General features: G+C 47.4%; 1 protein-coding gene across 1 annotated transcript in view; it reads left to right on the plus strand.

The window, feature by feature from the left end:
* Window positions 1-4,548: 4,548 nt before the first annotated feature.
* The window catches only part of SLC2A2 (solute carrier family 2 member 2), a 291,893-nt gene continuing 276,873 nt past the window's right edge, over window positions 4,549-19,568 (plus strand). The window contains exons 1-2 of the mRNA XM_069618757.1: window positions 4,549-4,706; window positions 10,580-10,675. Coding sequence (XP_069474858.1) covers window positions 4,680-4,706; window positions 10,580-10,675 — 123 coding nt within the window. The 5' untranslated portion in view covers window positions 4,549-4,679. The remainder of the gene's footprint in view (window positions 4,707-10,579; window positions 10,676-19,568) is intronic.

Genomic DNA, 19,568 nt, shown 5'->3' on the forward strand with positions numbered 1-19,568 from the left:
TTTGGAGTGGAGTAATTGCGCAAAATGGGATTTGCATGCATTCATTTGGGTTAGGCTTATACACCCTGGCCAGGTGTATTGTCAGTAGTATGTAAACCTTCAGGAGGAACCCCAAGTTTTTTTTAGGAGGTTGGACACAGTAGAGTGTTCCAGTAATGTAGACCTTAGGGTATGGGGCCCATTTTGAGGTTGTAGTGCATTTTCAACGCAGTTGTGCATATGAAAAAGGAAGGGAATAGAGATTCATTCTCAAAGTTGTAGTTTTTGTCTGCGTTGAAGGTTACTGCACGACAATTTTCCTTTTTCTTGAGATTGGGGTTAATTTTTAGGAACTATGTTGTTTTCCTACGTTTTTCTGTGATGCCAGGCGCTGCATACGGGAGGAGGTACTTTGTTTGTTATTGCACGCCAGTTTAAATTTTAGTTTTAATTGTGGAGGGCACAAAGTTTGTAGCCAGTGGTTGTTTAGTAGTGAAGTTGTGGTCTGTACACTGGCATGGGTTACTGGATTTAGTTCAGTTTAAATGTATCAATATTTTAATTCAGAGTTTTCAGGTCACACCATTCATTTTTTCCATCGGTGTGGTGTGTCTGAGTTTGGGTTTTTGCAAATTGTAGAATTTGCACTGCACTACTGTTTTTTTTCTCATCTGGTAGTGTTTTATTTTTACATCTTAACAGGTTTTTGCAAACTGTGGAATTTACACTGCACTACTGTTTTTTTTCATCTGGTAGTGTTTTGTTTTTACATCTTAACATAACTTTTGCTATGCATTTTTGCGCCACACCTTTTTTTCTTTTGTGGTTGTGTTTTTGTATTTTTGTGATCTTTGTATTGTGTGTCACTTTCCTAGATTTTTCATTTCTTTTTCATGTTTTCTTTAGGGGAGAGGGGATGAGGCTTGGTTGTTGTTTGTAAATGTTGTGTGTATAGAACTATTGTTATATTTGTTGGCATTTTTAGGACAATTGTTTAGGCCATTGTGTATGTTTACAATATCGGGGCTACACTATTTTTGGAAGGTGTGTTTTGTCTCATTTGGAGGCGTGGTTGGTGCTCAGGTGTGGCAGACCTGAGGCCAGGAGTGGCAGGCCTGGTGGAAGGTGTTTTAGATTAAGAGGGTTTTGGTTTGTAGTTTTGGTTTTGTTGTCCATTGAGGCAAGGTTTGTGCTTGGTGGTGGCGGCACTGAGACCCTGGTGTGGCAGGCCAGGGTGGAAGGAGTAGCAGTACATTTTTGGTTGTTAGTCCTAGCATGGTTGTGAGGTTGTTGCGTTTTCTTGTGATTGTTAAAGGGGGAGGATGTGTAGTATCCTATATGTTATGAATGATGTCTGTGTGAGTGCAGGGGCCTTGCGGAATCCTCTAGTGGAGCTTGGAGTGTTGGGGGCACCTGGGGGTTCCACAACTGACGGTTGGGGACTTGGAGCTGGGCAGGCAACCAGGGTGGAGGCCCATGACTATCTCTCCTACTTACCACCTATACTATGGAACCTAAGAAGTAAATAAAGCATGTTTCTATTTCCACTTACCTGGGTCAGCCTGGTTCCTGCTCCTTGTGATTACTGGCCCAGGGTAGATCCTGCAGGAGGCAGGATACATCAAGAGTCCTAGACCAATGGGCCTAGCTTTCATACTGTAGCAGGTATCCACATATATTAGACAGAGATGGAGGCTACATCTAGATTTGAGAATCCTGTATAGTGGGAGAAAGGCCTATGTTTCACAGTGCAGTAGGTTTAAGCATATGGTAAACAGAGACGGAGGCTACACATAGATCTGAGGATCCTGTACAGTGGGAGAGAGGCCCAGGTATCACAATGCAGTAGGTTTAGTCAAACAGAAAACAAAGATGGACGCTACACCTGTATCTGGGAATCCTGTATCTTGTGCAACAAGCTTAAGTCTAAAAATGCGGTAGGTCTCATCATATAATAAACAAGGGTGGAGGCTGCATCAAGATTCGAGAATCCTGCATGGTGGGTGGGGGGGGCACCTAGCCTTCATAGTGCCGTAGGTTTCAGCCTATAGTACAGTAGGTTTCCATAGTGCAACAGAAATGTATGGTTTGTTGAACCTTAGGAGTGGGAGATTGCTAGTGTTGAGAGCTTCTCTGAGTGACTGATGCAGGTTAAGAGTGGCAGAGAATTGCTTAGATGTGGCACCCTGCCTCACATCAAGAGGCTTTTACGCTATGCAGTGGGTGAACCATTGCTGTACTGTTCCAGTTCCGGCTTTTTAGGATCCCTGCAGCCCCACCGTGCCTAATATGGACCTAGCAAGCGGGGGATGTCGCTAAGCTTGTTTACTGCAGACTTATATTCAAGGCATTGATCTCTATATTGCTTTTGAATGACCTATCTTTGTAACTGTCTCAAAACAATTTAACTTGTCAACCTATGACTTGTCAGTTCCCCATACCGTGAGATGAGGCATGACCACAATTTGCACCCACACAAATGTCTTTTTTGTCATGCTTACATGCACACATGAAGTAGCCCCAGTGCTGGCCTTAGAGGCAGCAGCGTCACAGTCAGAAAAATAACAATTTGGTGCCCCCTCCCACCACGCCTCTGATCAATCGGGGGGGGGATGGGGAGGTGGGTGCGTGGGGTGACCCTATTGTTTTTAAATAAGCCCGCTCCTACGAGCGCATTTAATTTCAAAATGGCACTTCTCCAACCATGCCAGCTCGGGGTAGCCCTTGAAAGTCTCTCCCCCACCTGAGCTGGAACCCTAGGGGGCTAATGGTGCCCTCGGGGACTATGGCGCCCCGGGCGGTCACCTTCGCCCACGCTGTCCTAATGCCAGCTATGAGTAGCCCCGTACCACGAGGTGAGGCTTTACCAGATTGTGCACCCACACAAATGTTGTCTTTTCATGCTTACATGCACACCCGAAGTAGCCCCTTCCCGTGCCATGAGGTGAGGATTTTCCGGAGTGTGCTTTCACGATCTACCTTATGCTGTAACTTTTATGAGAGGTCCTGCACTTGCGTTGTAACTAGCGCCTAGATGCCTTAGGGCTTTGTGTGCTGCTATAAATGTAAAAATAAATAAATACATATACAAAAAATGTAGTCCTCCATGTCCTATGAGGTCATTCAGAAGACGAAAATATGAATTTAGCAGGTTTCTAAAGAGCTCTAGATATTTGCATGTAAGTGAACTGTGACACCGGAACAGAATGTGAATTGCCCAGGATCAATCGTTATGGCACATTCGAGTAGCTGGGGTGCAGATCAGAACCTAGGATTCCTGTACCTTAATGTCAAACTCACACACGGGACCTCACTCAACAGCTTGTTTTAGATGTGTGGGGCTTACAGGTTACAAAGGGGGGAAGCCTGGAACGTTTAAACGTTTTTTTTTTTAATACTACATATTTCATTACTTCTATTTTTATTCAAGATATAATAAGTGTCCCATTTCAAACCATATTTCAGTACATTTTAGCAATACTACAATTCAGTAGTATGGCACAGCCTGCCTCCAAAAGTCCCGCTTCGCTATTGGTCTATTGTCCTAAGTCTGTTGGTTCCTCTACTTTGCTGTAAACCGCGCGCGTTTTTTTTCTCTCTAAATGACCCACTGAGCGCCAGTGTTTGTCCGTCTCATTGTCCTGACTTCCAGCGGGGGGGGGGGGGGGGAGGTCCCGTGGAAGCAAGGCTGCCCCAAGGGTCAGGGAGATAGCGATCTTCGCAGGCAGCAACCATGCAAGTCGGGCATGCAGTGCAAACCTGCCAGCGCGCGCCCGTGCCCTCCTTTAATGCTGACACCGAATTTCGCCAACTGGACACCCACCTTGTCTGCGAATTATTAACACGAGTCATTTGGGAGGCGCTTCCTTTGAGAGCGGAGGGAGGACCCGCCGGGACTACACAGTTGATTCATGGAATTATTTGCGGGTAAAACGCACATTTGCGCGCCATTCTTCCCGAAAATCCCCATATCTTAAACAGGGATTTTCGGGCAGAAAGGCGCGCAAAAGTGCGTTTTATGCGCAAATAATTTCATGAATCAAGATGCAAAGCCATGGAGTAATAGCTGGATCGCGGGGTTAGTCTGCAAACAAAGCTATTCAATAAAACGTAATATTGACAAACATATAAACTATGTTGCTAGAAAGGGCGGCCCTTCTCTCACCGGGAACACGGTTAACCTTTCACTTCTGGTGACTTGCAAACGATTGATCTTTTGTTTTTTTTTTGTTTTTTTACTTGAAGGCAGAAATGAATTGGAGGATTAAGCAACCCTGTGGAGGAGTGGCGATTGTGTCAAAGGTCGCTCTTTAAAAACCCCTCAACGTGCCGTGTGCGCTCCTTAATCTTTCTTCCAAGACACGGGAAAGGGGAGAGACACAATCCCAGGAGTGCGTGTCTCTTTTGCAGGGCGATCCTAGATGTTTTAATGCTATTTTCTGCCTTTTTAATACGCGTTCGGAAGCCGGTTTTCCCATAAGATCGATGCACAACCGCCCTCCTTCCTCCCCTTTTTTTCCGGTGGTCCAATGAATGCTGAGCGTTGTTGACCCCAAAACAATCGAAAAACATCAGACACATACTGGTGGGAGGCAGCAGGTACCTATTCCCCTCCCCCACCCCGGCCCCTCCTCTTCCTCGCCTGTGGCTCATATACCTTTGCCCAGTGACCTCTTCTCTGCCGGGAGGACCGAAAGAGAATGGACAGAAAAATGCAGGACGAAAAGGTAACATTTTAAACGATTAGCTACAATGTATCGTCCTCTCAGCTGGTGACTTAAAGCTCTCTAGACCACCACTGGTCACTTGATTAAAGCAAATGGCTGTGTTTTATGGGCACAACCTTACTTGGGGCAAAGCTGTCAATGTTTGCATTTTGTTTTAAACTTGTGTTCCTCGGTTCAGGAGATCCGCTGGTCATTTACACAAAGGCACGGTTCAAGGGGTCAGCGAGGCGGTGTCTGCTATTGGCAGCTCAGCAGTTTGCTGTATGTCTGGGGAAATGCAGTGTCGCTGTAAAGACGACCGCTGCAGCCTTAATGTGCAACCCTGTCCCCCCTTATCAAAGTTATCACCATTCCTTGAATTCTATTAATAAAGTTGCTCATTGGTTTCCTCCTCGCGCTGTTGTTTGCCTGGCTAGCACAAAGCCCGAGATAAGCACATTGACGAGGAGATTGGGAGTGGGGGTTAGGGGGAGTCCTCTCCCCGAGGGCGCTTCTTCACGGGAATCAAGATGTTTAAGCAGAGTCTCTACTGCATCAAAGGTTAGGGTGCGTTGTCGGGGGACGTGATTTTTCTGTGGTTTGGTGTTGTTTTTTTTAAAGCGCACACATGCCAACAAAGTGGCCTCAGGGCGCGCCGACAAACAACCCTTGCTTAAAAAGTGCATGCACTTTCAGTGCTCTTGTCAGCATGCAGATGATATATGCGCATACTTTTATTTATTACACAATTGAAAACGCATCCTCTATCTTTACTATGCAGTTTCACCAACATTCATCAAATTGATACGTAGCGTAGGACTCAATGGCAAGGTATGGTATGATCATGTTTATTTGTAAAGCGCCTATCCACAAGGCAAGTGTTTCAAAGCGCTCAAAGAGGGAGGGAACAAGGGTAAAAAAAAAACAAGTCATCCAGAGCCCTTGAGTTTCTGAGTGATACAAGTCTGCACAGGCAGAGTAACTGCATAACATACAATGAACAGTGTGCATAAGAGCAAATAGGTCTGACAACGAATCTGCAGTGTGTCCATGTGCACTGAGGCTCCACTGTGCAAGGAGGGGAGGCAGCGAAGATAGACAGCCTTCAAGTTTGCGATGATTAGATCATGCAAGTGCACAGACGTACAGGGCAGGGGAGTGGGGCAAGTGCAGGGGGGAAAACAAGTGCACCCAGTCAGTCAGAAAAACTGGGATAAGTGCAGAGAGATGCCACTCTCATGAGTCATTGATCAAGTGCAGCAGCAATGAGGCAAGTGAGAGAGGACTCATGTAAAATGAGCTCATGGGAGAAAAAAAAAACCCTGCATATATACTCTTAAGAGAGATACAGGGCATTAACCAGATAAAGATTGGCTGAAAAGTGGAATTTTCCCAGCACTTACAACCCTCCAAAGTATATATTCTTTTAGAGCGCCTGGAGACTGCCCCTGGTGGTAGCGTTACACAGTATAAATCAAAATAACATAACATATTCCTTAAAGAGTTATTGCTAGTAGGTTAGGATATTTTATTTCACACAAAACAAATCTTTGGTCAGTAGGACCGCTTACATTGTTCCTCAGTCACATGGTTTTGCTTTTGTCTGCACATTTTAGTTATTTTGGAACATTTCTGTATTCGGGTGTGTTGTTGCACTGTCCATGATGCACTGGTCATTCAGACAATCAATCACTATTAACAGGTTGATTATCCTTTGCATAATTTCTTTATATACAGTTCAAAGACCGAAATACTGAGTAGCGAACGCAAGTTCAACCCTAGAACTGGGTATAAGAGACCAAAGAATGGCAAATCAATTCCATACATTAGGCAAATGGCTACTCGATTATTCAGAAGTTGCTGCAAAGGACATATTACCCCAAAAAGCCACCTGTTTCTCTTTTGGGCAAATAAAAAATGACCTTCTATTGGTAGCAGGTAACCATCTTAAGCCAGATGACAGAAACTTTGCACCCGTGCAAAGTTGCACAATATTAGCACCAGGGCAAAGGTTGCCTTGGTGAAAAAGCGCATTTACAGTGTATGCGCCTGATCAACAAAGCATTTTCCAATGGAATTGCGCCATTGTAAAACGCTTTTGCAAATCAGACACTATGGGCTTGATTCATGGGATGTTTTGCACAGTGCAAAGTGACTGTTCGGTGGTGCAAAGTGACTTTTCACTGCTGACACAACCCGTATTTATGGAACTTTGCAAACTGTATTTTCGCAGGGCGAAGTCCGTGCAAAGTACATTTTATGTAAAAATGACCGTGAACTGACATTGTGCCCTGCAAAAATACAACTTGCACAGTTCCATGAATAAGGGTTTGTGTTGGCAGTGCAAAGTCACTTTGAACCGTGCAAAGAATTCTAAGATTCGGGCCTTACGTGTTTTGCACAGGGCATTTTTTGCCCTAGTGCTTATAGCATGCAAAATTACACTTATCATGGTGCAAGGTTTTCTACTGCGGCTCTAATGTTTTTTGTACTAGGGCTTTGCCCTAGTGCTAACACTGTGCTACTTTCCACTTGCACCCGTGCAAAGGTTCTGTAATCTGACCCCTGCTGTGAAAAAATTGCACATTTTGGAGAATGAGGAGATATTGAGATGATAACAACGTTTGGTTTTGTTGATCCACCGAATACTAAAATCCAGCCGGGTTTTCACAATGCCCAAAATGAATATGTTTTGGAATCATTTGCATATAATTTATTAAAATTGAGAACTTTTGCATATTTGTGGGCCATTCTGACAACCCAACTGGGCGATCCTCTTTGATGGGTTGAGAAACCCAGCCCCAATGTGCACAGAAAGATAGTGGTGTGACCTTGACAGAGATTTATGGGGTACACTGCATGTCTTAAGATAAGGGGGACTGAGATGAGAGTCGGGATCAAACCACATTTTCAGGAAAACCCTGAGTATGTAAATAACCTCCACTTATGCTCATTGTATTAAAACACACTTGGCGCGGATATCCTGAAAACATGGATTGGATTTTCCTCTTGAACACCAGACCTGGAGACCCAGTCCACAATGATCCCACCTTGGTGCTACATAAGTTTTAAAACAGGTGCTGGAGCACACATGCATTGAGCCAATGTGGCTGTGTAGTGTATGCCTTCTGATTATGGACACAGCGTATCCACAGACTGTCTGTAATGCAAATTATTCATTTTTATTTTTGCACAGTCATGGTGGATATGAATATTATTGTGCCACAGAGACAGCAAGCAGAGCAAGCGAATAAAGCCTTGCTTATCCCTATCAAAAGCCATTTTTAATTGAGATCCTTGAAGAAACCTACATAAATGATCGTCAAAGTATATGTGAAAAAGTATTAGCAACCTGGATCGAACATCGTGTGAGCCAATCAGGATTCCTGAGGTCCGGGCAATATTGGCCAGAGTGATCACGGATCCTGTTGTCTCTTAGGATTTCAACATTTGCTCTTTCTCTCTCTGCTGTTCCTGCACCTTCCCCCTCTCACCTCACCTGCTGACTGGCCTCCCCTCCTGATCTCCAGTCATCCCTCCTGCCCTTCTCTACCTCGCTGGCATCCCACTCCGCCCAGTCCATCTGAACGGTAGGCATTGCACACCTTCCGTGTCACTTACAGACACCAAAACAGAGAAAGGAAGAACTACTTCCTGCCGGACGCTGAGCATCAGTTGCTTGGCGGCCATACTGGAAAGTGATGTCTCCATCTTTTTTAATCTTTTGAATTCATTCAGTCCCACAAAGGAAATCCACTAGAACCGAACCCCTCGCCCGTTTCTGGGTGCTTAATAGTCTAATTACCTGCAGCTGTGAGCAATAATGATTATGTGAGTTCTGAGGCCCCTTCTGGAGGGGAGGTCATGAATTCATCACATTATGCAATAGAAACCTCAGTAGCCCAGAACATGTATTTTTCCACAGGTGCACAGTCTTGCATGGGTACCAGGAAGATTGTACACTCAAGAAAATGTATATGCGTAACACAGAACAATTTTCGGCAAAGCTTAGTCTCCCCAAAAGAGGGTGACCCCAAAATTTCTGGGTGTATGCACTGAAGTTAAGTGGCTGGCCAAAAGGAGGGAGACCCAGAGAGAACAGATGGCGTATCACAGTACTGAAAGAGGTAACTGTGCTCAGTTTTCCACCAGGCACCTTAGAGTGATGAGATAGCAACAGACATGAGAAGGTCCACAAACAAGATGCCTGGTTTGGATGGTAGTCCTTTGAAAAGAGGTAGAGGGATCTGCTGCAGGTGTCACTTTGTGCTCCCTTCTAAGCACTACGATGATTCATATAGAGCCACACCATATATGTATTGCACTCATTCCCCCCTTCCACACATTCAACCATTCACACACTCATCGATCCATTCAACATCCTGTCTCTCTCACTCTTTCACTCGTTCATGGACTCACTTGCCCTTCCCGGTTCATCCACATAGTGGCCACTCACTCACACACTCATGTATTACTTCATGTATCTATCTATCTGACTTTGTTCTATATGTCTATGCTAGCTAGCTAGCTAGATAGATACATAAATCGATATACTGGAAGATAGACAAATTGCTAGATATATAGATGGATGGATGTATGGATAGATTGATAGATACATAGATACATGGACAAATAGACTCCGAGATGGATATATAGATAGGTAGCAAGATGGATAGATAGATAAATAGATATAGATAAATAGATAGATAGATGGATAGCTAGAGATAGATAGATAGATAGATGGATAGCTAGAGATAGATAGATAGATAGATAGATAGATAGATAGATAGATAGATAGATATAAAGATAGACAGATTTATAAATAGTTAGATCAATAGATAGATACAAGGATACCTATTTAGATATTGAGTGCAAAGAAAGCATGGGTATCAAAGAGGCAGTGAACGTTCTAAAAGGAATAAACAGTGCAAGAAAAAGGCACTGGGTGGTATCTGACCCTCTGGAATATGAATTAAGATGTACATTTTTTTCACTACCTGTGAACCCTTGAGATTTGTGACCTGCTGATGTAGTCTGGGTTTCTGCGTAGGTTTCACTCACAAAACCGGTCATTCAACAACATGGCATTGAAAACATGATATCTTTCTTACTGACTAATGCATGACTGTAGGATTTGAAATCAGAGCAAAAGGCATCCTCGTGAATTCCTTTCCACCCCTATTCAGGCCTTAGACGTTCTTCAGGAATTAAACCATGAATCATTTTCTGATATTGCGTTTTATGCCAGACGCCAGGCGCAGTACCAGGACTGGGTACCAAACCAGTGTTGCTCAGTGTAGTCTTGCTGACGAGACCAGAGTGTTGCCCCTGAGCTATCCTTCCCGGTGACTGCATCACGTATTTACACTTTACACACTGGTGTTTACGACCACCAGAAAAAGGCACCCCGGCTTTACCAGAAGCATGTTTCTGCTTGTGCCCAATTCAAAGGGGAACGGAAGACCATTGCGTGAAGCACAATCCAAGGTAGAAGGCCGGATGTTTTCAGGAATGGGTATGAGGAGAAAATAACTAATTCACCAAAATGACAACTGTCGCTTTTTCAACTGAGCTATCGCCAAAGAGTCTCTGGAGCAGGTGGTAGGCCTATGGCATTCCCAACATAAAATGAGGATTGCAAACCCACCAGTTCATGTATTTGAAAGCATGTACCATTGTGAGAAAGTATTGCCCAGGGTGGGTTTTCAGGTAACAAGTGATTTCACGTAGGGATGGGGCAGGAATGAGTCATGATAAGAGATCAGAACTCAAAACTCATGTTTTTTAATGTTTCCTAATCATTGCATGCTTCCTGTTCACCAATATTGCCAGAAAGTTAATACTTCTAAAGTTTTGGAATAGTTCCCTTTACATGTATTTTCTGATCTTTTCAGCACTTAACGGGAGCTTTGATTCTGGCGGTTTTCACAGCCGTGTTGGGGTCTCTCCAGTACGGCTATGGCATCGGAGTCATCAATGCACCACAGAAGGTAGGTGACATCAATTCACTCCCACCACCATATACTTGCCTCGCCCCAGGAAGAAGGGGCAGAGCTCCATGCACTCGGTGTGCCCGTGAAGCACAAGTTTGCTGTGGTCTAGACAATGGGCATGGCGACCTAATACTCCCGTGGATGCGACATGGACCGCGCAGGTCAACACCCAATCCAGGAAAGTTTGACTGGAAGAGATGAGTCTATGATGTGTCAGTGACATGTCACCAGAACAGATGTGAGGTAGTGAAGAGATTATCCCGCACAAGGTGACCCAGCAGAAAACAAGGGTGGCCCACGGCCCTCTCTAGACAGGTTTGTGTAGTTCATGAACAGATGAGCCATAGTTTTAAAATCATCTAGATCTTCATTTTAATTCTCATGAACTGATGGCAGTTTTAGTGAATTCAGAAAAAAGGCAGATATGTAAAAATGGGAAGGCTTTCAAAGGCTACTATCGCAATTGGCAGAGAAAATTGACCTTCTGCTTTGTTCTCTGCTGGTGGGGGTCGACCACTTGCTACAAATGTACTGTCATTTCTAAAGTCATATTCAGGAGCCCCTGTAATGTGATGTTATTTTTTATTTTATTTTTTTATAACTTTATTTTCAGCTGATGATTACATTACAACATACACATTATACAGAGTTCCTCATGCATACATTTGAACACATAAAAGTTGTGGTGATCTAACAGTTTATTTTTTAAGTATTGTATTTTATGAAGAATCAGGTTTCATTTTGAAAAGAAATGACTTACAAAGTAGGCAGTAACCAAGAGCAGAGGGAATCGTAGGGTAGGGGGCCTTTATATAGAAGACCATTCTTTGATTGAGTGACGTATACGTGGTGGTAAAAGGGTACGAGTGACAACGTACAACAGGCACTAGAGAACATAAGGATTTTTAAACATGGGCACCATGAGACCAACCAGTTTTGACACATTTGCAAATTACACAGAGAGGTCCTGAGGGCAGAATGCAGATGCTGTGGGGCAGCATTTAGTTTAACATCGGTGAAGGGATTTGTTCGGCTCCTTCCATTGCTAGCAGGTAGAGTTTGATATGATAAGTCATTTTTAACGCGCCTAAGTGTTTCTAGGCGCAACAAGACAAGGACGGGAAGACAGGAGGAGGACAAAACAATGATCTTACTAGGCCTGTGTCATTCAGATCGCACAAGTGCAGGGGGCAGATGGAGAAGTGCCAGAGGGGAGGGGGAGAGGGGATAGTGCAAAGGAACTCATAAGTGCTGCCAGGAGGTGGCTCATAAGTGCAGAGAGCCAGTGGACTATAGGGTTCCAGATACAGTCCCTAAGTGGTTGGAGGCAGTGCAAGGGGATCTGGTCAGGCAGGAGCCAAGTCCGGTAAGTTCAGAGGGTGGCCAGGTAACTAGTATGTGCAGCAGACAGGGACATCAGCAAGGGAGAGGGAGAGAGAAAGCGAAAGCGAAAATGAATGTCTTGAGTTGCTTCCAGAACCTTAGCTGATCCTGCTCAAGTTTGAGAGAGGCAATGAGGCTGTTCCAGAGGGAGGTCCCAGCCGAGGACAGACATCTACCCCCCACTCTCTGCCTGGAGAAGCCTCAGAAAGTTGGAGGTGGATGAACGGATGGCTCAAGATGCTTAGGAAGAGAATGTTGGATGTAGTGTGGCCCCCGGCCTCAGAAAGCCTTGTGGACAATGCGGTGGGTCTTGAACTTGATCCTTGCAGCCACAGGGAGCCTGTGGAGAGATTTCAGGGCTGGAGAGATTTGATCCCTCGGCTTAAGGCCAAGGACAAGTCTCACAGTCCTGTTCTGTATGAGTTGAGGGCGGAGAGTAGTAGAAGGCGAATTTAGGAAGAGGCTGTTACAGTAGTCCAGCCTAGAGAGTACCAGCGCTCTGGAGACATTGAGCTTCTGGGGGAAAGTGAGAAAAGGAAGAATACCTCTGAGAAGGTGCAGCTGACAGTGTGACTTCTTAGAGGCATCAGAGATGTGAGGAGAGAAGGAGAGGGTGGAGTCGAAGATGACACCAAGGTTCTTAGCCTCACAGAAAGGTTCAGGTAGAGGGCCCAGGGTGGGCGGCCAGAGTGAGTGATGGACGGCAGGAGCAGGTGTTCCAATGAGAGTGATCTCAGTCTTACTGGTGTTGAGGCATAGATCATTGGAAGCACAACATTCCTGAATTGCAGACAGTCAGGTGAGAGAAGGAGCAGAAGAGACCGAGGGAAGCCTGAAGGAGAGCTGGGTGTCATCGCAATAACACTGAAAGTTAGAACGTAAGGTAAAGATGTAGTGGGCCAGAGATGCCAGGTAGTGGTTAAAGAGCCAAGGGGAGAGGTGAGATCCCTGGGAAACACCACTTGTAGAGAGAGAGAGGTAGAAGAGAGGAAGGACCCAAGTTGGACCTGGAAGGGTAGATCTGTGAGTAAGGAGGTCAACCAGGCTAGAGCCTGACCAGAGATAACCAGGTTGTCAAAGAGACGATTGAGCAGGGTGGCGTGGTTGACTGTGTCGAAAGTGGAGGATAGATCAAGGAGAATGAGCACAGAAGGAAGGTTAGAGTAAAGATTGGAAAGAAAATCAACACAGGTGTTCAGGAGAGCAGTTTCCGAGCTTCTGGCAGCTCTGAAGCAAGACTGGTGGTCACAAAGACAACTAACAGATTCAGTATGTAGATTAAGCTGGGAGATGGCCAGCTTTTCCAGGAGTTTGCCCAGGAAAGGAGTGATGGAGATTAGGCAATAGTTTGCTGGAGTGGGAGGGGAAGGTTTCAGTGGCAAAAAAGCAATTGCAGAAATTGACCAAGGCGGGAGCAAGGGTGTCAATGTGGTCCCTAATAGTTATAGAGGGGCAGGGCAGCACCAGCTTTGACAAGATTTTCATAGATCTGACTTGTCTAGAAACATTGTTGGGAGTGAACAAGGAGAGGGAGGAGAACGAAATAGGAGATACGGCCGTAGATGGGCCTGGAATGGCAGAGGGAGAGGTAGAGGAAGAGGAGAGAATGGAAAGAATATCCTGAGTTTTAGTGGTGAAATGAGAGACCAGAAACGTGGGAAGGGCCTGGGAGGGAACATGAGAGGTGGAGACGGCTGCAGGATTGGCCAGCTCCTTGCAGATTTTGAAGCGTTCGGCCGAGTTGTTAGAGGCTGCCGAGTCACGGGCTTGGATGTAGGCTTTCTTCTTAGAAAGGACAGTCTGTATTGCCTTTGGAGCAGGTGGCAGGCCAGTTTTTCAGAGGATGAGCCTGATGCCCTCCACTTCCTCTCTGCTGCCCTACACTTGCGCTTAATGATGGCGAGGTAGGAGTCCTGCCAATAGTTGCACTTGGCTGCAGGCTTCAAACGGATCGCCATGAGAGGGGCAATGACATAAAGAGTGTTAGAGATTGAGAGATGAAGTTTGATTCTTGTTTTTAACCAAAGAGATGGCGTTGATAGCCGAAAGGAGAGTATCGCAGTGAAGTGGGGCAATAAGGGAAAAGGAGCAAAAGAGGGAAGAGGTGCAGGTATCTCGAGGTACATAGGACTGACAGATGCGGAGTGGGGAGTTCGAGAGGGAGAGTACAACACGGTGCAGTTAGTGACTGAGTGGGGGGAAACACCAAATGTGGATGTATAAATGAGTAGCAGGAATTTAAAGAGGGAATGATTTTGCATGGAGAAGCACAGAGCATGCTGACATTAGGGAGAGGTGGAGGAGGGTCTGGGAAGGATGAAAACCGTGCTTGACTCAAAGTGGAGGACTTTTTTGAGGGGAGACGTAAGAGTAGAGGTTCTATGTGATATGGTCGTGGGAAAAATCCTGTGGCTGAAAAGACGTTTTTTTTGCTGCACGTTCCAATGCAATTATATGCGGGGGAGACCCACGATACTCCCCTTGCAATAAATGATTACCCCCCCATTTAATTAAGTTCAAAAGAGCACAAAAAAACCTGTATTTTCGGCCACAGGATTTCTCCCCGTGGCCATTTCACTGGACACCAGAGTAGAAGGGTAGGCCAAGAAGTAGGCTTGTGCTGTACTCCACAAGTGTTCCAATATCAATTGCCTACACGTGTTTCAACCAGCTGGATTTTCTGATGGCAAAATAAATAATCAAAGTTCCCCTTTTAAATTGTTAGTCATTCATTTAGAAATAAAAGAAGATTGCTTCACAAGTCTTGTTCTCCCATAATAAATATTCTGCCGTTCCTTGCAACATGTATAATGTTCACAGTCTCAGACTAATAATAAGCATGAGCTGTGGCCCATTGTCGGTTTCCCAGCAAATACAAGGCTTGTGGTCCTAAATTCGTAGATTAAGTGTGTGTATATCCATCTTCATTGGGTGGGGGTGGGGGTCAATGGTTCCCACAGACGCGTTGAATTGGAAGGCGGTGTTGCTGAATCCAGCTGGAGAACTCTTTGCCCCTCCAGACCAAGTGGTCGAAACACGTGTTGGCAATTGATACTGAGACGCTTATTTGATGTTTTAACAATAAACACATTTACAACTATATACAGGACTTATGGATATGCTCGCCTAATCAGGTGTTAATAATAATAAGAAAACAGTTTCTAAATAACTTGGAATCATTACTCTTTTGCGCCAAAATACACATTTTTGTGATGCACTATTTCTACAATATACATGGTAATCGCAGTATGCCATGCTTACTGTGTCCATTTGCAGCTATAGATGCATTTTCATATCAAATACTGGGGCAGAGCACAGGACTAATACGTGTACTGTTCATTTTGACTTTTCAATATTGCGTTGTGATCCAGTTTGCTGAGCACAAGCGTAGGCATACGCGTTTTAGTTGAGTGGTGCATCAGGTGTTGGCAGATTTTTCTAATGTTTAGGAGGTTGAGTCTGGCTGTGGTGTCATTGACCATGATAAACTGGAAGAGGTTAAGTTTGCTATCAAAGATAACTGCAAGGTTGCGAGCCATGGGGGAAGGGGTGAAGAGTTCAGGGGAAAAAGAGAGGGGGGAAGGGAGAGTGGTGTTGTTGTGGGAGGAAGGGAATGCAGTGACTTCTATCTCTGAGCAGTAGAGAAGAGCTGAGCATCATCAGCAAAGAGGTGATAGTTAAATTAAAAGGAGGAATTTAGTTTAGGAAGGCGGTGACTGTTGGGGGTGGGTACAGCACCCCCGCGCGATGCCCGTAAGCCCCCAACCTGCAAGGACCACACAGCACACGTCCTTACAGTTCGGGCTTCCTGGTAGCTCTGACGCGGCCGAGAACACCACGTTTATTTATACAGCACGTCCCGTCACAGGCAGCGCCACACTCCTCCTTTTCCGGGAGGACAAACAAACACTTTATTAATATACACTGCTAACCACACAACGCTTAACAACAACATTTCACCCATCACTTGCCCAAAACCCCTTTATTGTCAACCGCCCGGGTCCCCTTACTCAACAGTCCCCAGACTCAGGTTGATCAGCTACATGTCCTAGCACATAATAGCTGAGGTAAGCGGGTTTCCCTCGCCCAGCCCTCTGGGGGTACCTTCTGCTTATCTCCGGCACGGGAGGTCCTTCCCCAGACGTCCCCCGGACAGGGGATTCGAGTATGCTCGGGGAGCCGCCTCCATCATCCGGCATGTCCATCACGTCCGGCTCCAAGGGGGGTTCAGTTCTGGGATCCCCCAGCTTCTTGAAGAAGCTGACATTCCGGGTGACGGCAAATCTTCCGTCGGAGGCAGTCACCATGGACCCCTTTACGGCCACAACGTCCAATGGCCCTGGCTCATAGGGGAGTTAGAGTTTCCCATGGGGGTGTCTGTTGCGGGTGAGGACCTCGTCTCCGGGCTCCAGCCGTTGAGGACGGAGGCCCCTTCGCAAGTTCTCCTGATCGATCCTCATCCGCCTCGACCTGTTGGTTGTCAATCACCCCCGGGTCTTTCTCCCCCACCTCGGGCAGCAGACCCCGCGGGCAGCGCCTGAACAGGGCCTCAGCCGGCGCCACCCCCGTGGATGCATGTGGGGTGGTGCGGTACACCCGCAGGAACTGATACAGAGCTCTTTGGAGGGACTGTCCTTGCCCTTGTGCGATCTGGAAGGTCTTATTGAGTGTCCGCATTAGTCTCTCAGCATCTCCATTTGCCCGGCGCCACAGCGGGGACACCTTCCGGTGGTGAACCCCACAGCTCTCCATCAATTCAGAGAACCGTTCACTCTGGAAGGGCGAGCCATTGCCCGAACACAGTGTGTGGGGAATCCATGGGCCGCGAAGACCTTCTCCACAGCCACCACCACGTGCTCGAAAGACACAGACTCCACAAACTCCACCTCCGGGTATCGGGAATACTCATTGACAATCACCAGGAAGTGGGTGCCCACGGTCATTGATCCAAAGTCTGCATGGACCACCTCCCAGGGCTGCGTGCCCCGGGGCATCGCTTCGATGGCCGGCTCTCGCTGCAACGGAGATGCCGCCTGGCACCAGACACATGCCGCCAGCAAGTCGTCGACCTTCAGCTCCAGCTCGGGGAACCAAACCTTCAGCCGCAGCCTTGCCTTGGTCTTTGCGGCACCTTGGTGTCCATGGTGGGCCAGGGTGATCACATCTTTTACCTTGGACTGTGGGACCGCTATCCGGTCGCCTCGAAGCAAAAGGCCCGACGCCGAGAAGGACAGCGCTTCCTTGATCTTCCATAGCTGCTGTAGCCCCGTCTTGGCCTCCTGAGTCCGTCCTGCCAAGGACTCCAGCACTGACTTCCAGGAGCCCTGCTGCATGGAGTGCTTTAGGATTTGGAAACACTCGTCCTCGGCAGCTGCCGCCTCAAGCTCCGACAAGGGCATTGCATTGGGCGTGGCCGCCTTCACCACCATTCGGATATGATCATCAGCCTCCTCAGCACAGGTGTCATATTCTACTCCCCCACGTGCACCCGGATACCGGGAGAGATAGTCTGCTGCATTGTTGGCCCCCGGCCGATACACCAAGGTGACCCCATACTCCTGAAGAGCGAGCATCCACCGCTCGATCCTGGCCGGTGGCTTTGAAGAGGACCCTGCCAGAATGGGAAGCAGGGGCTTGTGGTCGGTCACCACCGTCACTTGGGCGTCCCAGGGCATAGAGCCGGAAATGTCTGCAGCCCCAAAGGACCGCCAGAGCCTCCTGCTCAATCTGGGAATATCCCTGTTCAGTCTCGGAAAGCACTTTGCTGGCGTATGCCACTGGCCGAACACCCCCGTCATGGTCCACCTGGGTTAGCACGGCGCCCAGACCAAATGGGCTGGCATCAACAATGATCTCGGATGGTAATGCGGGGTCGAAAAACGCCATTGTGTCCTCAGCTGCCAAGGCACCCTTGATGTCTTCCAATGCAGCCTGCTCAAGTGGGCCCCAGTGCCAGGTGGATTCCTTCTTCGTTAGAGCCCTAAGATGTTCAGACCTAGAGGCGAGGTTTTGGATGAACCGCCCACAGTAGGTGACCATGCCAAGGAAGCTCCGCACATCGGACACCAACTCAGGCGGCTGCACCTTCTTAATGTCCTGGACCTTCTTCGGGTCTGGCGATACCTCTCCCTCTTTGAATACGAATCCGAAGAATTTGATGGAAGGGCGCAGAAACTCACACTTGTCCCTATGAAGGGTGAGGCTTACCACTTGCAGTCTCTCAAATGTCTTCGCCAGCCTTCTCAGATGGTCCACCTCGGTCCTTGCAAACACCAAGATGTCATCGCTGATGTTTAGTACACCCTCCAGATCTGCGAGGGCGCCTCGGATGATGTTCTGAAACACCTCCGCTGCCGACGACACCCCGAAGCTCAGTCTCTTGTAGCGGTACAACCCCCGGTGAGTGGTGAATGTGGTGATATACCTCGATTCCGGGTGGAGGACTACCTGATGATAGCCTGCCCGCAGGTCCAATTTAGGAAAGAAACGAGCCCCTTGTACCTCTGCAATAATGTCATCAATGGTGGGGGTGAGATGCCGCTCCCTTTTAATGGCCTAATGTCCTTGTTGGGCAGCCTCATGTCTACACAGATACGGACAAAGTCGGGTTGCTTGGGCTTCCTCGCAACCACAATCGGGGATACCCAGGGAGTCGGGCCCTCGACCTTCTCAATGATTTCAAGGCTCATGAGGTTATCCAGTTCCTTGTCCACCTGCTCCCGGAGGTGAAACGGCACCCTGCTGTGTTTCAGGGCAATGGGCTGCACAAAGTCATCAATATGCAACCTCACCGGGTCGCCAGTCATCCGTCCAATTCCACTGAAGAGGGCAGCATACTTGTCGAGCAGATCATTAATGTCCTCAAGTTACACTGAATATGCGAATGTGACAATTCCAAGAGCCTCAGCGGCGCGCAGCTCAGGAGCGTGTTGGTACTCACTGGCGTTACATAGAATTGGGCCTTGATCTGCAAGCTCGAGTGTTCCACCTTTGCCACGAATGCGCCGTCCAGTGGGATTGGTTCCAGTCCCCAAATGCAAATATGCAAGCTTTCGGTGTGAGTAGCTTGGGGGGCGAGTCCAGAGCATCATAATACCCCAGGCCCATCACATTGGCCGATGCTCCAGTGTCTACCAGGACCGGGACCGGCGATTGATTGACTTCCACCACGCACCTCGGTTGTCTCCTGTTCTTGCCCCTCAGGATCCCCACACTGGAGACAAAGAAAATGTTCTCTTCCTCATCCTCGTCGGGCTCCTCCACGTGGGCATCTTCCCCGCCCTGGTCCACCTGGGCCACGTTCGGTGGTCGGCTTTGGCGCTGAAACCCGGTCTGAGCCGAGCCTCTCGGCACCATCACGGCAGGGCTGCCTTGCACACCCTTGAGAAATGGTCAGGCAGTCCGCACCTACCACACGTTCTCCCGGCCGCCGGACACTCAGTCGGGTGCGGAAGGTCGTATCCGCATTTCTGGCAAGATTCCCCTGCTGTTCCTGCTCTGTCACGGG

Source organism: Ambystoma mexicanum, chromosome 10 (genome assembly GCF_040938575.1).
Source record: "Ambystoma mexicanum isolate Mex_15411 chromosome 10, UKY_AmexF1_1, whole genome shotgun sequence".
Classification (NCBI taxonomy): Eukaryota; Metazoa; Chordata; class Amphibia; order Caudata; family Ambystomatidae; genus Ambystoma; species Ambystoma mexicanum.